The following is a 24,376-nucleotide window of genomic DNA, read 5'->3' on the forward strand; positions in this document are numbered from 1 at the left end:
TATTTTGGATTAGTCCAAATGACAACCATTCAGTAATCGGAGGTTCAATGATTGATTGACAGCAGTTTGTCTCTCTATTTGTGAGTCTGCATCAGTAAGTGGTGAGGAACCAGAGGCAAAGGTGTCGGTTTCTGTCATCACTGCCTGCCCATCATAGAGTTGCCATGTCTGACAAGCAGAGCCATTGAAGCTGGAGACACTGCAATTTCCTTGACAGTCAGTTGCCTGATCCAGGTGGGTAACTGACTCAGGTACAGGATACCTACATACGTGCTACATCACCCATACATCATGGTAGTGGGAATGCTGCATGGATAATTACAGCACTTGGAGTTCGCTGTTGCTGAGTACCTCTTTGTCTTTACATTATCATCCAGTGCTTCACTGCCTCCTGAACACTTCAACTACCTTGGATAGTGATTCTCTGTCTGACAGTGTACAGCAATAATTTATGCTCCTACTGTTCTGGGATGTGGTATTTCCTGTAGTTCAGGAAGGCACAGCTCCAGTATCTGCTAAAGCGTCTTATTCCTGTTGGTTCTGGCAAAATACACCATCGGCCCAACAGAGAGCATGGGCTAGTTTGAGGGGATGATTGTCAGTTGCTCCATCCACTCAGACAGGAGATGTCTTGGATGGACCGATGTACTAGTGGAGATGATAAAAGCAAAGCACTTACATGGGTGGGTGGCAAGGGGTAGTTAGGAGCTGAGTTGGTTTGTTTGCAGTAAAGGTTGCTATAAGCAACCATTTTCCACTGTCTAAGGTTATAAACTAATGCTGTCCGAGCTCTTCAACTACTTAAGACACAAGTGCAACCATAACTGCATCAGTTAATCAATCAAGAAAGCTTTATTCGAATGTTTGAGCAAAAACCATCATAAAAGCACAATAAAAAGAAAACAAAAAGTCTTTACACTTGTACATTAAAAACATTTTGTAAATAAAATAGTATTAAACTTAAGGAGCTTTTGATAAGAATTAATCAAATATTGAACAATTGTTTCCTATAAAACAGAGCTTTTTTCAAGAAAATAGTGACACTATAAATTCTGTACTCATTGTCAAGTAATTGCAAGGCCAAGAAGGCAGGTCGGCATTGACGTAATCCAAGCTGTTTAAAAATAGGTTTTAAATATGTGGTCTGTAATACAGAATAATATTTACAGAAAAGAATAACATGAATCGTGGTCTGTAATGAAATGTTATCACAAGGGCAAGGTGAAAGATTTTGAGACCACTCGTTCATTGTGGGAAATGTAACAAGGCGGTGAAAAGTTCCCATCCTAAAACGGGTCAGCAAAAACCTTTCATAAGCGCTTTGAACAATAAGTAAATAAGTTTGAATATTAAAAGTACTTAAAACCATCTGGTTGTGCAAGACTGTTGGTTTTAGAATCTCTGTAGTCATTCTGGCAGACTCTAACAGAAACCCTCTTTTTTTAGTTCTTTCCTTGATGTTGTGCCGAGGGTACTAGGATTAGTAAAAAATTCTAGGTGTCCGAGGTCGTTTAAAAAGTTAAAAACATATTTGAGCCATGGTATCCTCATTGCTCCCTCCAATTTCATAATGTCTGAGAGGAAGTCTCTATTCAATTTGGCCTCTTCTTTAAGCCCCAATCTGTGCCACAAGAGCACAGGTTCAATCTTGATTAGGTCAGAAATAAATGACTGGCTTCAGCATGACAAACACTTGTGGCACAACTATTTGGTACGGATAAAATATATTTTAAAAACGAGTTTTCTACTCTTTGAATTGGTAAAGGGTCAACAGATCCACAGACTCCACTCCCATAAATTGCCACGGAGACACATTTAGCCTAGTAGATCTTTAAAAGTTCCACCGGTGGTCTTTTGATCAGTTTTCTTGAGAAGGCAATTAGAGCAGAAGTGGTGCGTACAAGTGCCCATTTTTTAGCGGAGACTGCTTGTACCCATGTATTAGAGGCAAAAAGAATACCAAGGTACGAAAATTTTGTAGTGACCCCGATTTTTTGGCCTCCAATAAACATATCCTTTTGTTTCTTGATCCTTTTACCACAACGCATAATAAAGGTTTTAGTTGTGTTCACCCTTAGGCCTAGCTGATTCATAAAATGGGAGAAGCTGTTTAAGACTCGCTGAAGGCCAACTTGAGTAGGGGACATCAGCACCGCATCATCCGCGTAGAAAAGCACTGGAATCGGACGGCCCGCTACTGTAGGGAAGTCCTGATTGTCATTCAGGAGCACCTCCCCCAACCCGTTTATATACAGATTAAAAAGGAACGGAGCCAAGACACATCCCTGTCTGACTCTGCTCCTGATCGGGAAGGCTTCTGAGCATTCACCCATTGTGCCATAACGCACAGAGGCCTTAGCGTCACAATAAAAACGTTTAAGAAAGTAAATAATGTTTAAATCGACTCCCATGACTTCTAAAATTGACCACAATTTAGCGTGGACCACACAGTCAAAAGTGGCTGTGAGATCCATGAATGCTAAAAACAGGTGCCCATTCCTTGCCCTGGTATATTTCCCCACCAACAGAGAGATTTAAACCCTGCTCTACGGTCCCCAGGCCGGGCCGGAATCCATATTGCAAGTCTGACATGATGGAGTTCTCCTCGGCCCAGCCTGAAGACACTCAAGTAGAACTCTACCTACTACTTTTGTTATGGAATCTAGCAGGGAAATTGGTCTGTAGCATCCTGGATCCTGTCCATTCCCCTTTTTAAAAATTGGCACAATGTTTGAGAGTACCCAAGTAGATAAAAAATTTGTGCTGCAACTTGCATTAAGTACTTGCACCAGCAGGGACCCCCACGTGGGAACGTTTGATTTAAATATATCAATGGGGACCCCGTCAGGGCCCGGGGCCTTTCCTCCTTTGCTTGCGAGAAGGGCCCTCTCCACCTCCTCTAGGGTGAACCATAACTCCTTATGTTGCAAAAAAATATTTTCCCGCAGTGTCTCCCGGGCATGCATATCGATCGTAAGAGCAGGGCCTTTGCCATTCTATACTTGGGAAAAATGGTTAATCCACTGTTCCTCTGGGATCGCTATCTCAAGCGATGGGCCGCCATCACCAGCTAAAAAAGGAGCCCTAATTGCCTTCCAGAATGCCTCACTGTCATTCGTTACTGAGACCAAATATAGGGCCTCCCAAGCCTCCTGCTTCATTTTTGACTTTCTGTCCCTTAGTGCTTGTTTGTAGACTCCTCTGGCCAACCTGGTGGCAATCTGGTTTCTAGGAGTTTTCTGTAGCTCCTTCTTTAGCTGGGAATGCGCTCGAGAACAGTTAGTATCAAACCAGCCCTGTAATGATCCGATGTTCTTTTTCTGCCTGATAAGGGAGTTACTTATTGCTGTAGATATGACCATAAATGAGGCTAAAATCTGGTCAGGGGCAGCTCTTCGCTCAAGCACAAATCTATATCAGATTTACAATTCTTTACCACGTTGCGGACCAGTTTTACCTGGTCTACCAGAGCCCAACGAATCGAGTAACCATTATTGCTGCCAATTGCTATATTTTCTAACAGCTGATCATTAATATTGTGGGGTCTTGGTAGATTCCTTGCAGGTAATAAAATAGTCCAACAAAGAGGGAAGTGGATTATCAGAGACATGGAAAGAAAGAAGACTGTGTGCATGGGTACATGATATAAAAACATAATCAATTATAGAGCAATATCCTCTCCCATTAAAAGTGCAAGACAAAGGGGCCGGAGATGGACATAGCTCATGTACAAATCCCAGGTTTTGGCTAAAAATGAGTTCATTGAATTGTTCCCCCAGGACATTACGGCTAAAATGTGACAAACAAACTTCATCTTCTCTTGAGACTTCACACGACTTCTCTCCTGCATTCTGGCATAGGGTGAAATTAAAATCTCCTGCTAGTATTAACATAATATCGTTTGTCCTGCCACTACCCAATGAATTCAGGGATTTCGAGATGTTGGATATAACTATGCCAGTTTGTCCTGGCGGGATATTATTATAAAGGTTGGCCAGAACTATTGAACGTGTAGGGTCTATGTCTAATTTAATCAATTGAAAGTAATCCTCGCTGGCGAGCATCCTGGCATTCTCTACATTTAGAGTGCTTGCGATATAAGTACATAAACCTCCCTTCGCCCGACCACTATGGACACTGACTGCTGGAGTGTGGTAGGTCCTAAACCCATTCACATGTATCGCTTCCTTAGCCCAAGTTTCCTGAAGTAACAAAATCTCAAACTGCATGACGAAGTCCCACCATTGTTGATTACTCAAGTTAGAACTAATCCCAGCAATGTTCCATGAAACAATGTTACAATTTGAGGATTTTCCGCCCTGAATAGAATTTTCAGGATAAGTGGACGTGCTACTTAGTTCTTTTGGTGGGAATCTGGGTGTTGGGGAGATGTTATGATTGCATGCAGAGTCGACCTGGGGTTCTTGTGCAAGGGTCGGTGATCCTAGTGCCTTAATTTCTTTATTTAAGAGAAAATCATTGGTTGGAACTGTACTTATGGGAGAGATTTTTGAGGAGATATACAAGTAAACTGCACACTCAGCCTGTGTCTCAGGAAGCAAATTAGTCAGTCGACTAGGCTTTACTATGTTGTCGACTGTGTATGGACATGAGGAAGTCATTGTCCCCCACTAGCATTTGGGGATCATTCCCCTTTCCATGTATGAGTGGGGAACAAAGATTTCCAAGATCTAGTCAATCGGGATCTTCCAGAGGGTTAAAAACATCAAAGTGATTGTATGTTGGAACAGGATAACTAAATTGCCTTAAGCCTCTGCATTTATCGCCTGCCAACATGGAAACGTGACGAAGCAATAGGTTACTTGGCCGATTAAAATATCCCAGCGGTAATCTATTAATGTCGTTGGGGTCAATAAATCCATTATTTCCCCTTTCCAGGATAGTGTGAACTGTTTGGGGTGACCTAAAAGTTAGAACAATGCAATCTCCGCTGAATGATTTAGGGGTAGGACCCACCCATCTGATTCTGCGGACCATTTTAAAGTCTGAAAAAAGAAGACTATTCAGGCCAGTCCTTTTGGTCAAAAAGTGTAAGGACTTATTCTTTCAAGCAGACCAGTGCTCCGAGTCAATGTGTGGACAGAAAGGTACATTTGCCAGGACCACTGTATACGGGGTAGCCTCCGGCGGTAGATTTAGATTTTGAGATGAATAGTGAGAAATATCCCGTCTTATCGGAGGAATGTTACCCCTCTCTACAGACCCAGTGTCATCCCGTGTCCCCAAGGTCTCATTCATAGTCACGGTTCCTTCAAATGTGTTTGAGACAGTGGCACTAGAACTACCTCGAGGGGGACATTGTCCCTTGTGCTCTGAATTTTTATTGTGATTAGCATTGTTGCAGCTATCATTATTGTAGGTTTGTTTTGAAGTGAGAAAGGTTTGTGGTGGGTCAGAAGTAAAACTTACACCCCTACCAGGTGGAGGGCAATCTCTAGATGTAACATTTACGTGAGTGGATGGGTTTTTACTCCTCATTGATTCCTCCATCTTAGCCAATCTAGATTCATATTGGTAACCTTCGACATAATAGGTTCCAGGAGCGATGTCATCATAAGCTCAAGCTTCCCCCAAAAGTTCCCATCTGACATGCTATTTAAATAATTGTCCACCTCGTTCTATGTTGGGGGATATTGGAGGTCCCCTGTTGGGATCCTCCATCTCAATAGCAGATTTCCCCCTTCTCCCATTCAAAGGTGGTGCCAATTTGCTCTGTTTGGGGGAATTTTTACCTTTCCTTTTGTTTGGTGGGGGTCCTACAGTAGGTTTTAGTCTTTTATTAGCCCTGTGCCCTCTCGTGGTAACTTTAGGCTCAACAGGGGCAACTTCAGAATCAGGGGTTAATAATGGTACTGTATCTATTCCCTGTTGGTTTGTGCCTTGTATTGAAATATCCGTCAAACTCGCGGGCTCTTTGTTAGTCGCCAACACTGGTTTACTTAATGCCGGTGTCCTTGCGAGACTACTCATTGGAATAACCTGTTCCAAAGACAACCTGCGCTCGGTCAGTTGTATTTCGTGGATGAGGGCAGATTCGGCCCTCAAAAGAAAGGCATCTAGGGTCCCTGCGACACCTCGGTTTTTCCGGGTACTCATGTTTCAGCACTACCTAGCACTCCAAGAAAAAATACAATGATATATATAAACAATGTAAAATAAATAACAATATGCCCAATGTCCAGTTCTTAGAGGGGGGACCTAGCCCTGCCTCTAACCGGCTCGGACAGGCCCAGGCGCTTCCGGAGCTGGTCTTGGTTTTATGCGCCTGCTGGCACGATGAAACGGTGTGCACGGCTCCTGCCGCGAGGCACACTTTGCGCTGCAGTCCTCCGCCTTCTCCTCCCAAAGTGCTAAGTGCAAGGTGCGATTTAGGCTCCCAAAACCAAGTTGCAGCCCACAGTTAATCAGTCAGTCAGACCCCTCACTGCAAATGTGCCTTGGGCCGCTCTCCCTATGATCGCTGTATCTCCCAAGCCAAGCACCCGCTAACCGGAAGCCTGCAGCGGCCCTCTCATAGAGGCTCACCCAGATATGAGCCAATGATCTGGGCTGTCGGGGCGGCCAAGGAGGTTGATGTCTGCTACTGCTAGGGGTTGATGCAAGGGCTCTTACTGGCTTTTCTGTGGCATGGCAACCCCCTTCACCTTGTGCACGTGCTGGCTGCCCCAGCTCCTATGCTCCCCCTTGATCCGATCTCCCTCAGCTCAGCCGCAACCTCAACCTGCTCTGGGTCGAATGTTCCACCAGAACCCGTGCCTGGGGGTCTGCAAAGTCTGCGGAGTTTGCAGGAGAGCCCGCTGTGCACCTCGAGCAAGCTATACGCTACCGAGGTACCTTGTGCGGGGGTGCGGCAGCGGTGGGGTGGGGTGCAACAGAGCTCAGCTCAGCAGCCTCAGCAGAGTGGAATTTCAGCAGGGATTCAGCAGGCCAAAACCGGGAGGAAAGACCAGGAGGAGAAAACCGGGAGGAAATGGCTGAAAACAACTAAGAGTGGTGCGTTCTTTCCAACTCCTCGCTCACACATAATTAGGTGCACACAGTAGCAGATATAATTAATCTTACCCCTTTAGTCTGGTTGAGTTGTCTTCAAGAAGGAGGAACAATCCAATAATCCAGATTCACGAAAATGACACCTTCTCGAGGAAACAAACGCGAGGGGTGAAAAGGAAACACTCAGTGAGCCCAAAAAAACGTCAAACACTAATGCGAGGGAGCGGAGAGCACAACAAACCACGGACTTGGAGCTACTCTGTGATTCCACCCGAATTCCCCATAACGAGATGGATAGGGTACTAAACTACAGGAAGTTCTGGAAGTGAGCCGCGTTACTCCCTCGTCCCCTCAGCATTCAAGGTCCAAAACAACCCACAGAACTCCAAGGACGTAAAAGGGGTAAAAATAAAATCAGTCCCCGCGGGGCCCAACCGAGCACACCCCCCAATCCTGAGGCCACGAATTGTCCGTAAAGCAAAGGTCCTGCAAATAGGCACGGGCCAAGCAGGAGCTGTCTGTTAGACCTGACATCCTTGGCGTGGGTTTTTCCCCTATCTTTTGCCTCTACTACCTGGATTTTTGATGCTGTGCTGGATTTCGTTTTTGCTGGTTTAGATGCTTTGGACACTCTGCCACTGCTAATCAGTGCCAGAGTGTAAGTGCTCCCTGTGTAAAATATCATATTGATTGGATATACCTGATTGGCATATCTGTATCACCATGAAGTCCCTAGTAAAGTGCACTGTGTGTGCCAGGGCTGGTGATGACAGATGCTACTAGTGGGTCTGCAGCGCTGATTGCGCCACCCACATGTGTAGCCCTAAAACGGTGTCTCAGGCCTGCCACCGCAGGCCTGCCTGCAGTCCCCGGACTGCCATGTCCTCCTGGCCAGTGTCCACACTGACCGGGCCTAACCCTTCCCTTTTTATACACGTCAGTCATCCCTATGGAAGGCCCAAGGTACCCCCCTGGGCAGGGTGCAGTGTATGCAAAAGGTAGAGCATGTGCTAGTGCAGGTAACATGTTCTGGTAGTGAACAACGGCCATTTTGTGTGCTCACTGCTGCAAGGTTATCTTGCTCCATAGGCTAACATGGGGGAGGCTGGTGCCAATGGCTATCCGCCTATCTTCTCATTGGAACAAGATAAGACATGAGTGTTTGATATCCCTGAGCTCAGCATTTAATAACACATCTTTTAGGAGAGGTTGTTTTTAAATCCTGAGTTGGAGAATAGTACTTTTTAGAGAGTAGCTGTTCTCTTGTCTGACCCTTCCGTGTGCCTGGGCATGCTTGTGGATTGACTGTCTGGCTTGAGAGTGACAGGGGCTGGGGATCCCCCGGGAGGTTGGCTGAGTCAGCCCTCTGCTGAATGGTGACATTTGCAAGGAGAGTGGAGGGAGGAGGTAGCACCTGGGAGTGAATAGGGCTGTGCCTGCCTGCCACAGTGCTGGCTCCACCTCCTGCTGGGCGGCTGACGACTCTGCCCCTCACTCTGAAAAGAAAGTAGAAGCCAGGAAAACAAAGTGCTCCAGCAACACCCAGTACTGGATCAGACCGGGCTCAGGACCCACTTGCACAAAGACTTCAAAGACTTTTAGGGGTATAAGTAAAGGACCCCTGACAACAGATTTTTAGATTCTACCATCAAGAGGAACCTCTGCTGAAAGACGGACCGCCGAAGAACTAAAGGAAGATTGCCTTGCTGTGTGCTCGAAGGGCTGACCTGTTCTGCTGTACAACTGAAGCTGAGGAGGAGAAGGGGTCTTGCTGTGTGCTGACCTTACCCACTTGACCAAACAAGACTTTGCTGTGTCTTAAACCGAATCTCCAAGGGCCTGAGAAGAGCTGGCCTCCTGTTTTGCAACCCAGGGATAGAAAGGTTGCCAAGAACTCAAGACTCTGCTGTGTCCCCCCCTGCGCTGCTGTGTGCTGCAGGGACCGGGGGCTGTTCTACCAAGCTTCTCAACATCTGCCTGTGAAGTGGGCTGGCTACTCTCTGCCTTGCTGGAGAGTGCCGCACTGACCCGGGCCTGACACCGGTTACCGCATCAAGAAGACCGACGTGCTCATCGGCACGTGCCTTGCCGCGACCCGGAGGCCTGAAGCAGATCGAGAGTCGTACTTCCCTGCTCTACGAAGCCGCACTGTGAGTGGCTGACTCCGGTTACGTCGACATCGTCACTGGGGGCTCGTCGAGGGAGTTGTAGAAACCTTGCACCGAACAGCCAGAGGAGCGCTTTTACAACGAGCGCAGCGACACCGCCAGAGCAACGTAGCTAGTTTTGGGCCTCCTCATAATTGACTCCTAAAGATTGGACCAACCTACCACTACACATGAGAACTTTCTCCTCACTCCTTGTGTTCTACAAGAAGCTGAAGACCTGGCTATTTGAGTAGCCCTACACTCATACTTGCTTAGTCAGGATACCCTCCCACGTGATAGTGAGCTGTGCAAATAAACATAGAATAACACTGTCTCCTGCAGCATAGAAACCACCACAATCCAGGCTATTAACTAATCCCTAAAGATCACAGACTAAGGTGATGCCTGCTTTCTTTCCTCTTTGCACCGTTTGAGCTCTGTAAAAGAGTTGATTACCAAATCGAACTGAACATTCTTCCCCCTAGCAGGAGTATCACTCAAACATAACTCCTGTTTTTGCATCATCCTAGAATCAGACAACAACCCTTCCAAATCTCAGCCTCTCCCTGGAAAATATGGAGCAACCCAAGGCCCCATCCTTGCCCTAATGAACTTCAACATGGATAAGGAACGTCTGGTGGTCTTGCTTGCCGAACAGTATATCATTCTTCATCAATCTTCTGCTGGTTCACCACTGTGCCTTATAGTGCATTGGCCTTGCATTGCTTAGAACATATTCATTTCTGAATGTCAGTGGGCTATTTTAAAGGTAAATCAACCAAAACTGAATTCAACTTCATAAACAGCAGTGTACTCAAATCAAAGAGTGTCTTGATAATATGCAGTTGGTTGGCTTAACCCACTCTGCCTTCACAAAGGTCATATCCATGGCTTCTACAAAGATCCTTGCCTTTCATACAAAGAGCATGTAATTTGGAATGCCCTGATGGCCTCATACTACCTACCATTCCATTAAAGAATCAACCCACACCTTCCATTCTGTAGTGTAAGCTCTTTCACTCTGCAACATTGATGAGGGCAACACTATGTTGAGAGGACTTCTGGGCTCCACCCATACCTCAAACGTGAAGGCCGTCCTCCATAGTGCCCTGCGCATCATTGATACCTAACGCAATTATGACCATATTACACCTATCTTCACAGCTGTTCACTAGATACCCTTCCCGTCAAGCTCCTTGTTCAAAACACTGCCACATAAACTAGATTATTCATTCTACCAAACAGATCTCCTCCCAGGTTTCAACTGTATCATGTTCTCAAACCTTTTGAACTTGTAGATCTGAAAGGCAAAGAGAAAATAAATAAAAGAGAGCATTCTCCTGCAGTGTCCTTATTTCATATCTGAGCCTCGCTCTCGCACACCTTTCCTTCAAGAAGGTACTAAGGGGTCCATTACGATGGCGGGCGGACAAACAGTAACGGTACACGGGACCGACTGCCAGAGGTGTGCTGGTCCTGCCACGACAATTAGGATGCCACCGCCACGGTGGCAGTGGCATGCTGCATATTTTGCTTTGCGGCGGGCGGTGCTGTAAGCAGCACCCACCGCAATGAGATATATGCATTTGTGGATTGGCGTGCACAACGTGACAAGCACCGTGCGGTGCCTGCCACCTTGTGTATGCCAATGTGCAGTCCCCCACCCCCCTGTGGGCCGGCAACGGGCCCCCAAGGTGAACTCCGCATGCATTTCCATGGTGGAGTCTCCGCCATGGAAAGGCCCTGAAAATGGCACATCCTAATATGGATGGCGGTGCCTGCAAGGCACCGCCACCATATTGGAGGCCTTTTCCGCCCGGCCGGGAATCCGACCGACGGAAAAGCGGCGGACGGTCTGCCCATCCGCCGCGGTGCCCCTTGCCATGCTAATATGGTGGGGGTGAAGATGGGTCATTTGGCGGGCGGATCGCCACCGCCGAGCCGAGTCTGGCCACCGCCGGCCCGGCGGTGGCTATCCGCCCGCTATGCTAATAGGCCCTATGTGCCGTACTCTTCTGCCAAAACTTAGCCTACACCTCTCCTTTGTTCTCCTTCCCTCTTGGAGTGCACCTCGTACTTCAGTTTCCAGTCTATTGTTCTCTGTGTAGTCGTCACATACATCTTCTATCAGACAGTTGAAGTGGCCCCATACTTGACTGCAGTTAGCTATACAAATGTGTACATTCAGGTCACGCTCGAACGTTTGGATTGATTTCACTCTGCATCTGCTGTTCAAAGTACTTAATACAAACTGCTTCAGTCTTTTGGAGAGGTATTGTTTTATTGACGAGCCTTTTTCACTACGGTTGAAGCTTTTTGCTGTTGAATTGTGTCCACATCGGAGAGAAAGTGTTGCTGTGGGTTTGGTTTGACTTATTTTTCCTAATATGTCTCTTCATTCCCATCAAACAAGGATGCTTGTGTTGGATATGACTTGATTTGAATATACCCTGGCTTCTTATTTTGATCATCTGCTAGGACACACTTATAAATAAGAGTATTCCCTCGGAATGTATTAATTAGTCAAATAGATATGTTCAGGAAGAAAATTTACCCAGTAACAATTAACGTTCAGTTAATAGAGGAGTTAATATTGTATTAATAAGCTTTATTTAAGCCCTGAGAGCCATTAGCTGCAGAGTGTTTCAACCCTGATGAATTGGGTTTGGGGAGTCCTCATCGGATCAAAGTCACAATTCAATGTTGTGGTAAAAACGAACCAAAATAATATTTTTAATTCCAGGGTGTACTGTCAAAGGACAAGAGTGTGAGTACTGCACTCTATTGACCTAGATGAGCAAAATTGCTTACAGCTTTGCAAAAATAATGAAAAGGAAGGTTCAATGCAGACTGTGCCAATATGTAATCTAAATCACAAAATACATGTGTGAAAAATGTTTAAAAAAAAAAAAATGATATTCTAAAATTCATGTGCAGACACGAAAGAGCTTTACAGGATTTTATAGTCCTCAACGTGTTACGTGATGTTTGTACACCCATTCCCATGTTTCTTTGGTACATGACCCATTTAAACCTTGTGTGACTTCTCCTCTGAATCTAAATGCATTAAATATAATCTTATGTTAAAAACATGAGGTCCTGTTTTAAATTTGCTGTTCAATTTTTTTCTTTGGATAGGTTATTATTGCTCACTGGACCAGTGAACATTGAAGAGCTGCAGAAATCCACGTCCGAAATGGCAACCTATAAAGTGGTTTTACTGCGACATGGGGAAGGTGCCTGGACGGTGGAAAACCGGTTCTGTAGCTGGGTGGATCAGAGGCTGAGCATGGAAGGCATAGATGAAGCTCGAGCCTGCGGCAAACATCTGAGGTCTTTAGGCTTTGAGTTTGATATGGTGTTTACCTCAGTTTTAAGCCGATCCATTCAGACTGCCTGGCTGATTATGGAAGAGATGGGGCAAGAATGGATTCCGGTACATAGCTCTTGGAGACTAAATGAGAGGCACTATGGAGCACTAATTGGTCTCAACAGAGCAGAGATGGCATTGAATCATGGCGAGGAACAAGTGAAGATCTGGCGGAGAAGTTATGATGTTACTCCTCCCCCTATAGATGAATCCCATCCTTACTATCAGGAGATCTACACAGATCGCCGGTACAGTTGTTGTGATGTGCGGAAGGAGGACCTCCCAAAGTCTGAAAGCTTAAAAGATGTACATGAAAGGCTATTACCATATTGGAACAAAGAAATGGTACCTGAACTGAAAAGAGGCAAACAAATTCTTATTTCTGCTCATGGGAACAGTGCAAGGGCACTGCTGAAGCATTTGCAAGGTATTTTTGTTTTTATTTTATTGTATAACAATATTTCTATACCACTTGCTACCTCTGTGTGGGGCCCCAAAGCACTTACTGACACCGATAGCAGGCTGTTTTGTGTGGGTGTACGTGTTTTGCCTTTGCTCTGAGCCTATGTGGGAAGGTTTTCATGTAATGCGCAAGGACCACTGAGGTGTGGTTATCTCGTTATGGGACGCAGTGCTTGGATATGTGAGTGATGAGGAAATGAGACATAGAAGCTCATTTTTGTTTGTTTGTAGTATGCTGGAAGCTCTGGTTAGCACTGCAGTTCCCTTTGGTGTATTGGTATTTTTTACTTCTGTTCTGAGTCCTGTTTCCTATGCTGGCTGTGGCAGGAGGGCATCCACTCTAAGATTATACGGATCTATTCACCTAAACAGTTTCACATTCTAACCCAAGTAAAATACAAACAAAGGTAACTTGTCGATGATTTAGTAACAGAATGCGAAATATTATCCCCGTGTGTTACTATTTAAAACCGGTCCAGGGCAGTATTGAAGGATGGCCAATTAATGAGAGGAGGTTCACTTTGTAGGGCTCTTCTCGTGGGCATTGAACCAGCAGGTGCTTGCCTCTAAGATCTCTTGGAGGATAATGAATCCCAAAAATAAATGCTACTCCTGCTCAAATGGAAGTTTTGTAATAAAAATAAAATGTAAATATTGCAGAAGAGGCTGTACTGATACCCGCTTATTTTCTGTGTTTTGATCCCTTATGAGAGTCCCCTAAGATTCCTATATCTGTGAGAGTTCAAAAGTCATAGGAGCCATGCCGCCTTCTGCCCCTATGTTTTTTGCCATGTTAATTCACATGTATTTCTACTCTTTCAGGTTTGCGAGATTTTTTTTCCATGTTTCTTATATTTCCATATGCTTTATTTCTTTCGCAGTATCTTTGGAGTTCATAATTTGCGTCACTCACCCACAACACTCTCGGCAAAGTCTATTTTGATCGCCCTCACATTACTGTATTACATTTCTGCCTTCTACGTGCTATACATCAGCTCAGTTAATTGTACCCCAGAATCCATTTTCCCTCTGAATGTTTCCAAGCTTGCAATTAAGTAATATAGGTATGTAGGAAGTCTTTCCATGCCGCCTGCAAATCCACTAATGGGGCAGTATCATGCTCTCCGTGCTGGACAAAGGCCGGAGTCCAGCTGCCGTTCATATATGAGACAGACTAGTTTAAATCGGACCACAGTTTTGTTGGGCGGATATTTTAGGAGTCCCTCTTCCTCACTGTAAGCTACAAAAGCAGAGTAACAAGACCTGCTGCTTGTTTTGTAACTAGTTAACTTTGTGGTCAACATTTTGTGCGCCTTCGACCCTGGCGCTTCTGTTTGCTTAGATAATAGAAGACCACCTGTCGGTGAAGGAAACGAGCACGGCAGCTGTGGGGTGTAACCAAAATTGTGGTTAGCATTGGCTTTCTCCTCTAAAGTGGTCCTTATGTTAGGTTAGATAGCAAAGGGAGAGCCACAGATCTAAAAGCACCCCTTCCATAATCTTGTTAGAGTAAGTGGAAGACCTACGTAGCCCTAGTATTTAAATTAATACATGGCTGGGCTTTCAGAAGTGCTAGACTGACATCTGAAGTGACTTTTTCAGCCGAAAACAATCATGCCGTTTTTCATTTAGCAAATTAACATTAGGAATTTCTATTTGTAAAGTGAAAATTTGTCCCACCTTCGTGGAGCCATGATTCATAAATCTAAATAAGTTGCACCGTATACTAGTGTTCCATGATTCTGTTCTACAAGAGGGGGGTAACCTTTAAAGTTGCCGTCCAGTGTAAATACAAAAGGTGGTTTATGATTATGTATGACGACATAAGAGAACAATCTTTAAAAGTAAGGGTTCTGGAATGTTCCTTTGACGTTTTCTTGGGTTTTAAATCATAGTGTGACTTTATTCACTAAATGGCCCTTTTAATTGCACCATCCGCACTAAGTATCCCTTGATGGGATTGGGATACGCTTGGGGAGTCCAGAGCTTCGACATGTCAGGTAAATTCATAACAATGACTTGCGTCGCAGTAACTTTTTTGCTTTATGAAGGTCCCAAAAATGTATTGCCTATAAATAATTGTACTGAAGTATCTCCATTTTGTTGTGCTCCATTAAGCAGAACTGTGTGGAAGAAGCCTGATAGGATCTCGGTTGTGTGCTCGCCTCAACTCTGGCGAACCCTCTACGGCCTCCAGGCGAACCCGTACAGCATTTTCTGTTCCCCAGGGGGTACCGCAACAGTGGGTCCACTCCCCTTAGGGACCCAATGGATTTGCGTGGTGATGTACTTATAATTTTTCAATCACCCATTATGTAGTAGAGTTTATATTTTGGAGCACTTTCTCACTTGGTCATGAAGAATTGCCACCGACCCGTTTGGGCATAGAGCAAGAAACATGTCGACCTTTCTACTTCCCTGGGGAGCATTATAATCCCTCGGGGGTCACCGATTTTAATTAGGCTGGTATACCACCAGAATAAAATGGTTCATTGATTGGCAATACCATACCTATTTTAACCCACCTCACTATCACTCACTACACTTGTTGCACCTACCCTCACGCACCCATACGGCTGTCTCTAAAAAGATCTCCGATAAAGAGCCCCTTTGCGGGAGCCCGTCGGGCATTGCAGCGCCGGCCCGACGAGGTGCACAGCCCTATGATGAAGCATGACACCTTGCTAGGTGTGTGAGGGCATTCTATAGAGAGCTCTCCTTCCTCCTTTATTCTCCCCTCTCCCAGAGGAACTGCACTCCTGGTTTTGTTCTGAGTCCAGAGCTTCGACATGTCAGGTAAATTCATAACAATGACTTACGTCGCAGTAACTTTTTTGCTTTATGAAGGTTCCAAAAATGTATTGCCTATAAATAATTGTACTGAAGTATGTCCATTTTGTTGTGCTCCATTAAGCAGAACTGTGTGGAAGAAGGGTGTGGCCTCGTAAAACTGCGATTAGAGCAGAGGAGTTTTTTTTACCCTCTGGTAAAATCCTGTGGTTCCATGTAAAAAACAACTATAAAAAAAAAGGTAGCCAAATGCCTTGTGTGCTTTGTTGAGAGAAGGTACTGGCTGTTCCTGGAGGCAGGAAGATGACAGTCAATCCCAAAAGAAGATGTGGTGAGGCCTGCAATGCCACCGGTTCTGATGTGCCAGTAAAGGAGAGTGTCTGGGGACTGACCGAAACATTGAGCTCCATAGATAGTTGGGTACTGAGCTGGTGCCTTGAACCATCAACTCAACAGTTTCAGACATCTTAAAGAAAGATTGCTTAATACATGTGGCAAGGAGTACTCCGGTATGTCTGAGAGAGGGAAATCATAAAGACCCCAGCTGCGCAGAGATGCTGATGATGACCAGGAGAATGGGTAAACACAAATCCCCCAAAGCTGTATAGAGGATAAAAGTACACCAATACACGGCAGCTGCAGGTTGCGCTAGGCACCTCATTGAACAGGGTGACTGCAGGACACAAGGTAAACCGCAGGGACCACCTGTACTGCAGTTCTTTACCCATTGAAAAAGTACTAGAAAATAAAATCCAAGTCCTATCGACGAAAGTAAACCTATGAAAGGTGAATGATGACGTCATAGAGACGGAGAATGCCGTTGCTGACCTGAAAGCGCACAGGTTGTATGTTAATTGTAAAGATGCTCAACTACAGAGACCGTGATGCTAGGAGTGTGACCTGCAGCAAAAAGGATGCACCATCATATCCTAAATCTACACACAATGTGCAGAGGCTTTGGAAATCCTTCAAACTAATAAAACAAAAGCTGTGGGCCATGAGCTTGAAATATATGTTGATGTTCCCGATAAAATCTATGTGTTCTCCACAATGGGAGGTTACACTTTGCTGGACTGGAGGAGATCTGGGAATAGTTAGATTTGGACAGCCTGTCAGACAAGGGCCCGGTGTGTGATGGAGACTGGAGAATGCAGAGGGGATCATGTGGGGTGGGGGTGGGGCTAGGCTCATGACAAAGAATCGGAGAATTGTAGCTGCTTCCATAAGTCTGCCAAAGGTACTAGTAAGTGAAGACAGAACACTAGCAATCCGAGGTAATAAATGATAATGAGAACATTGAGACACTGGCAAGCTTTGTAATGAAAGAAGAATTGGAAACTGAAACATCAACACCCCCAACATAAATAAAATAATCTATAAACTCTAATGGAATTCCCAGCAATTTTTTTTAAAGTGCATTAAGGTGTAGGATTGGAAGAAGAAATTATCGTAGTCTGGGCTGGAGGACTGGCTATTAGGCCGTCAACACGCTTGGCCATGACAATAGTAGCTCTTTGCAGATGAAGCCCTTGGGAGGGACTTGCTAAATTCGGACACATGCATTAGTATGGGGCTGCTGGGAGGCATGATCCTGGGCTGCACACTGCTGTTTACCTTACGTTAGGTGGGCTGCAGTTGTTCTGAGGATTATGCCTCTGCTAATCAGCATAAACTTGTAAGAGATCTAAGCACTTTCTTGAATGGTGGCTCCATTGTGTGCCCGACTCAGTGTCTAGAGCCACACGGAAGGGTGGCATTGTGGAGGGGAGGGGAGAATCGATTGACTGGAGGTATTGGAAAACTGAGCCTGGTCCTCAGGCCTGTCTGTGGTCCTCCTCTGCTCTTCTGACATTGAAGGAGAGGTTTTGCCGGTTGGTTCAGGCTTTGATTTCCCAGGTTTTGTGGGGAGTCACAGGATTGGTACCTGCCCCTAGTGAACTGCCTTGGGGAGGGAGTTACAGGGTTGAAACTCTACGTTGTGGAGTCCAATAAAATTGAGTGATGAATGATTGCAGAAGTGAAGTCAGAATGATCGGAATGAACACTTGCATAAAAAGTAGGCAGGAATTCCCCAGTGAAATTGGGAAAAGGAAGCAAAGAAATAAATATGTAACTCAACTGAAATGGGTTGTGCATGGAAACTGGTGACGTGGAATGTTAGGGGCCTCATTAGTTGTCAATAAAGCTTTAGCACTCGTTGTCACTTCAAAAAAATGAGAAAGGGATTAAAATGCTCCAAAAGACAAATCGAATGCATGACAATATACAAAATATGCGTAGAAATGGCAGATTTATTCTGCAAAATACTCCACTTATGCGAGGGGAGTGTCTAGTTGGGTGGCTGCAGAAGTTTCATTCAAAATTAAGGAGTTAAAGGCTGATGTTGCAGAAAGATTTCAACCTGTGTAGGATGGGTAAGACTTGTGCCTTCTTAAGGTATATGCCCCGTCTTTGACCAAGATTTATTTTCTAGAAAGTGCTGAAGATAGTGCAGCACTACATGGATAGAGAGTTAGTGTGGAGGAGAAATATGAATTGTGAATTAAATTGTTGGACAACACTCCACTCTAAACGGTGTGCTGTTTAAAGGAAATTATGAACAAACCTGAACTGGTGAATGTGTGGAGAAAACAACCCCTGGCTGACGAACCATATTCCTGTTATTTGTCTTTGTGTGGCACTTCCAATAGGTTGTATTATATACTTTTTTAGGTGAGAGCGTTGATACAGATATGAAGAATCTGTATTGTTGGCCAGACCTTCATGGAATCACTTCCCACTGGTTCTGATGTAGGTTGGGTTGCTCTGTTGGCCCATTCAAAGTAGAAGTGCTGATTGGGAAGGGTGTTTGTGGATTTTGTTGAGGATTGCTTCCATACAATACTTTTATCATAACTGGGGGCCACACTTCTAGCTGAGTATATTAATGGGAGGATTGTAAGGTTGTTCTCTGTGGAGAATGTCTGGGAAAATAATGATACCTGGTAACAGCTAAAACGTAAATTAAAAAGATCAAGAAATAGATATGGCTAAACTAGCGAGGGAACTTGCACTACACCCCGATAATGACAGACCCAGTGGCATGTAGCCTAGGATACAATTGGGACATGCTGGAAAAGAATAGAGAGACACTACAGCACATCACCCCTCGTTACTATGAAGGGGAGGTTCCATAATGAATTTAAAAGTTAAAGAAAGGGATACATATGATTCCACAAGACAAAATCAACAACATCCGTTATTCCCACTTAGCTGAGATTTAAATACAGTGGATTGAGTGGAAAAGACGCATATTTGAAACTACCTCTGGATATTTCTTGTCACGAGTCAGAGGGGAACAAAGAGATGTGTTAGATGCTTCAGCAACTAAATCAAAGATGATGGCTACTGTACAGGTTATGCAGAAGGTCAAGACGGGGACAGCTTTCCGATTGACCTATACCCGACCTCTCCTAGGGCGCTGGCAGACAGGTTGTTGGCGGTCATTCTGGAAGCATACGAGCTGCAGCAATTATGAGAGAAGCAGAAGTGCTTCTAGGTTCAAAAAGATTAGAGAAACCCAACAGATGGTGGAGCTTATAGACCACTATCTATGAGCAACACAGACGCAAAAATAATGAGTAGGATCTCTGCGAACTGGGCACCTCAAGTGATTAATGTGCTAGTGTGAGGTAACCAATGTGGGTTTATAGCACATCATAGTGGGCTGCTTTACTTACAGTGATGCACATATTATATACAGCGTGGAGGGAGAGACTTCCCAATATTAATTAATGATGTTGTTTATCAAACCCTGGAGGCTAGGTGTACATGTGAGGAGTGTGGTGGCATGCTAGGTATTTACTTAAACTGGGTAAAGTTGTTGTACTCCAACCCCACAGCCAGGATTTGCACCGGACTTGATATCTCAGAAAGCTGAACCCTGGAGAAAGGAGCAAGGCAGGACTGTCCGCTATCACCTTTATTGTTTGTGTTTGCAGCGGAACCTCTGAGCCATCGTTTAGGAATTATTCTCCAAGTGTGAGCTATAAAAATTGGAAATATGAATCCTATTATTTCCATGTGTGTGGACGACCCCATTATTTAAATGAAAGACCTAGTACAGTCCTTGGTGATACTGTTGAGAGAGCTATCCAGATATGGTGAGATATCAAAGCTGCATACCAAGTGGAACAAATCAAAACTCTTTCCACTGGGAGGACTCAAAGGGCCTCCTTGGATTTGGTTGTCAATTGGAAAACTGCAGAGTTTCTGATACCTGGGCATCAAATCATGCATGATGATAGAATACAACAATAGTTTAATGTGAACAGAGTGATGTGAGGACTGAAGAACTCTATAGAACACTGAAATGGACCCCTGCAAAATGTGACTGAGAAAGTCTTGCTGGTAAAAAAGCTTCTTTGCCCTACTGCCTTTACCTTTTGCAAGGGTCTGCTAACCAGTGTCAAAGTGCATATGCTTTCTGTTTAAATTGCACTGGTGATTGGTTTATCCTTACAGTGAACAAGGGGTGTCCAGGGCCTGTAAATCAAATGCTACTAGTGGGCCTGCATCATTGATTGTGCCACCCACATGAGTAGCCTTGTAAACATGTGGGCTCTTGTGTATTCACTCTAGACAATCATACAAAGGGAGCTGAGGTGTGCCTTGCATATCCTAATGGCCCATAACCAGGCTGATGGGCTTTCCTGAGCTACAGTGGTGGGAGGAGTTGTCACTGACACCTGAATATGGCTGTGCCTGTTCTCACACAAATCTGTCACCACCTCCCCCCCCCCCCCCCGCAGTAATTGTGCACTACAAAGACTTTCTTTTGAAGTTTGACTACTTCAGCGGCTGAAAAGGGTATAAATATTATACCTCGGACACCCCAAACTCTGGATGGGGATATTTGGCCAGGAAGAAGAGCTGGATGCTGTAGGAGGGACTGCCAGTCTGCCTGTTGCTTTGTTGTGCTGGCCTGCTGCTTCTGTCCTGGGAGTGAAAGGACTACACTGTCTATATCCTGCTCCCAAGGTTCTCCAAGGACTTTTGCTTGCTTGCCTCCTGTTAAGAAGCCTCACGGCCATCAAAGACTTCACCTACCAGTGCCTGGGCTTTTCTGCTGAGAGCCCTGACTTGCTAAGTGATGCCAAATCCAGTTCCTGGGCCCTTGGAAGTGTAACCAGGTGAGAAAATCCACACATCGACTCTCAGTGCCCATTTTCTTGATGCAGCTCCTGCTTTGCGGCTGAAAAATCACAGATGCCATAGTCCTGAACACCGTGTCACCAACGTCCACCTGCTCCGATTCTGATGCAGCCCCTACTTCACCACTGAAGAATCAACGCAGTGGCTGTGAAATCGACGCAGCACTTGCGTCGTATCTGGATTTTTGAGACATCGTTCCTTGACCCTGTCTTTTCACCAACTTTTCCCAGCAGTAAGGAACTGAGGAAGCGTATCCAGGGTTTGATTCATCACCTCCTCTTCCAGTAAGGAACCAATGCATCCTCTCCCCTTCCAGTAAGGAATAAACTCATCACCTGCCCAGGCAGTAAGGAACTGATGCATCACCTCCCCTGTGCATGTTTCATCTTTGATTTTTTGACGTATACAAGGTACTTAGTGCTAAAAAAAACGCATCTATAGATTTCTATGGACTGAACTTGCTTAATCTTTGAAAAGTGATATCTTGACTTGTGTATGTTGAATTTGTATCTTTTTGGTCTTGTTTTACTCCGATAAATATTGGCTATTTTTCTAAACTGATGAGGACACCTTTTGTAGTGTTTTCACTGTATTGGTGTGTGTGCATGTACAAATGCTTCACACAGTGCCTCTGAGATAAGCATGCCTGCTCATGCCAAGCTAAAAAGGGGATGAGCAGGGTTATTTTAGCTGTGTGACTCCCTTACCCTGACTAGAGCGAGGGTCCCTACTTGGACAGGGTGCACACCACTGCCAACTCGAGACCTAATTTCTAACACTAGGCAATATAAATCAACAAATGCAAGTACACGTTATTGAAGACCACAAACACAAAGTAAGATTAAAAATTGTTCACGTGAAGGGAAAATCCCTAATTCTAATTGGTGTCAACAAATAAAGCATTGGAGAAATGTACTTGCTCTAGAAAGTAAGTCTATGAGCAGAAATATGAGGGGCATTGGGTCTCGAGAGAAAATGATAGAACGTTTTCCTGCAAATGTGGACAGGGCAAGTCTTCTAACTCTTCTTCACAAAGTTAAACATAAAAATTACGTCAAAGCGATACATTACATAGGTTCCCACTGAGTAAGAACTAATAAAAAATCCTGATTCCTGCTTTACTTGGTGTCGTCTTCACGGATAATACCATGCCAGATTCTTCCGTCATTTTGTCTGTCATGATATCTCACAAAGGATTTTTCACCTCCTCTGACTTGGGTGCTGAGAATCAGTGCGCCCAACCAAATACTTGAAACATACCCGACCCTCCCACTGTAAGCTTACAGAAAGCAATACATGTAATATAAAGTAGTGACTCTAGTGGATGAAACAAAAAGAGGGTTATGCGCAGCAGGAGCAAATGAAATGTTTAATTTTCAAGCTGGAATCAAGTGCCTAAAACCTAAGTAAAGACAAGTCCATGTTTAGATGCATGTGCTCTAAATGTAGTTAATGGCAAACATATACATGTAAAATGTGTGCAAACATGTAAATAATGGTTAAGGATGTTACAGTTTATCCTATCATTAAGCGCAAATAAATTATGGTCGCTTCGCATAACCAGGAGTGGCTTACGTGTGTAGGAGTAAAGAAAAAACACTGGAATGTAATTGGACTCGGTGAACAGATGGACATAGGTAGGTTTTCTGTATGGACTCAAGATGGGCGCCTCGGCCGGAGGGATCATTAGAGAATGAATGTATTGGGCATCCATTCATGAAAAATTAGCACATAATTCCCACTTGAAGTTCAAGTTTGCATTCTTTCATTTTATTTATTGGGGCTGCTTTCTGGATATTTTTGATAATGAACAATCGTACTGTTTCAACAATAGGAAAGTAAAATGGCTGATATTTTTTGCCAAAGAAGGATTCTACCCAACTCTACGTTGCCCTGGTTTGGATAAGTTTGCATTTTTTTTGGGATTGCAAGAGTTTGGAAATACATAAGATTTAAAAAATCAATTCAAAATCTATAATTAAATATTTGCCTCTAAAATAGCAATTGTTTAAAATATGCAGGAGGGTTTGGTAATGCAAAGAATATGGTTGAAAAGTATGAAGTTGAATGCCTTAGCGGTGACCTTTCATTCTAATAGCCATTGTACTAATGCACCATTTACTTTAATACACATTTTTGTACCCTCAAGAAAGCTTACATTTTAAATGGACATAAATCCTCCTATGACATGACTTTGTTTAGTACATAAGTAGTCCTATGTCATGGGACCTCCGATTATACATCCTTAGTCTGGACCCTGTTTTAAAAGTGGAAAATAATTTACTATTGAAAACCAAACCTAAAAGACTGCGCATTGGTTCACAGCTTGCCGAATATGCTTTTTTTTTATACAAATATCCAGAGGTATGGAATTGTTAGACCTCTCAGCCTTAGGGCGGTTCCCCCAAACCTTTTGTCTACCGCCTTCATTTTTTTTTTTGCTGCTCATGTTTTTTCTGGCCGTAAGACTGCTAACCAGTGCTAAAGTGCTTTTGCTCACTCCTTAAAACTTGGCAACATTCGTTTATCCTCAGTTGGCATGTTTAACTTACTTAATTGCCTAGTAAAGTGGGACTACTTGTGCCCAGGGCCTGTAAAATAATCCTGCTAGTGGGCCTGCAGCACTTATTGTGCCACCTACCGAAGTAGCCCTTCCGAACATGACTCAGGCCAGTCTTTGCAGCTTGTGTGTGCAGTATTAAACTGCCATTTCGACCTGGCAAAGTAAACCCTTTGCGAGGCCCAAATCTTTGTTTTTAATACATACAATTCACCTCGATGGTAGGGTCTGGGCAGCCCAGTAGGCAGGGTGCACTGTATTCAGAAGGTTTTGTTGTCCAGTTATTTGGGCCCTGATCAAGCACTTCCATCTTCATATTTAAAGTTGACATCTTTTTAAATTGTGACTTTTAACACACATTTGCTTGCACACCTGTATGTGATGGTGTACTCTGAAACGTTTTGCTTACAATTACATTTCCTTGTTGGCACTTTATCATACCGTAGAACATTGTGTTCAAGGACCCGGTACACTGCACACACTGGCCTTGTTTGCTGTTGTCTGTGTCAAGTCTTTGTTTAGCCAGAGGAGCATTTCTATGGATTTTCGCAGTCTCCCCATGTCTGAATTCTATCCCAGCTGAATTCACCACTATCCTGGAAGTACTGGCGGCCCGCTCTCCACCAAGATTGGCTACTAGAATACCCACATATGCATTTAAATGGGTAGTTAGACCACTCTAAGGTATCTGGCAGAATAGCCTCTTCTCCAGGCTAAGCAGTGCTAGATAGGAGTACAATTTTATATATATATATATATATATGTATATGTATATATATTCATGTATATATATTCATATAATCAGTGTAAATATACAATGGTTGAATTGTTTATCTTTTTGAT

At 44.2% G+C, this 24,376-nt stretch overlaps 1 protein-coding gene across 6 annotated transcripts in view; it reads left to right on the forward strand.

Moving 5' to 3' along the window:
* Positions 1-24,376, forward strand: part of BPGM (bisphosphoglycerate mutase) — a 208,864-nt gene that overhangs the window by 107,191 nt on the left and 77,297 nt on the right. For all 6 annotated transcript variants that reach the window (XM_085652623.1, XM_085652621.1, XM_085652617.1 and 3 more), the window contains one exon: positions 12,297-12,955. In XM_085652623.1, coding sequence (XP_085508749.1) covers positions 12,355-12,955 — 601 coding nt within the window. In that variant the 5' untranslated portion in view covers positions 12,297-12,354. The remainder of the gene's footprint in view (positions 1-12,296; positions 12,956-24,376) is intronic.

This window comes from Triturus cristatus, chromosome 4_1 (genome assembly GCF_964204655.1).
Source record: "Triturus cristatus chromosome 4_1, aTriCri1.1, whole genome shotgun sequence".
NCBI lineage: Eukaryota > Metazoa > Chordata > Amphibia > Caudata > Salamandridae > Triturus > Triturus cristatus.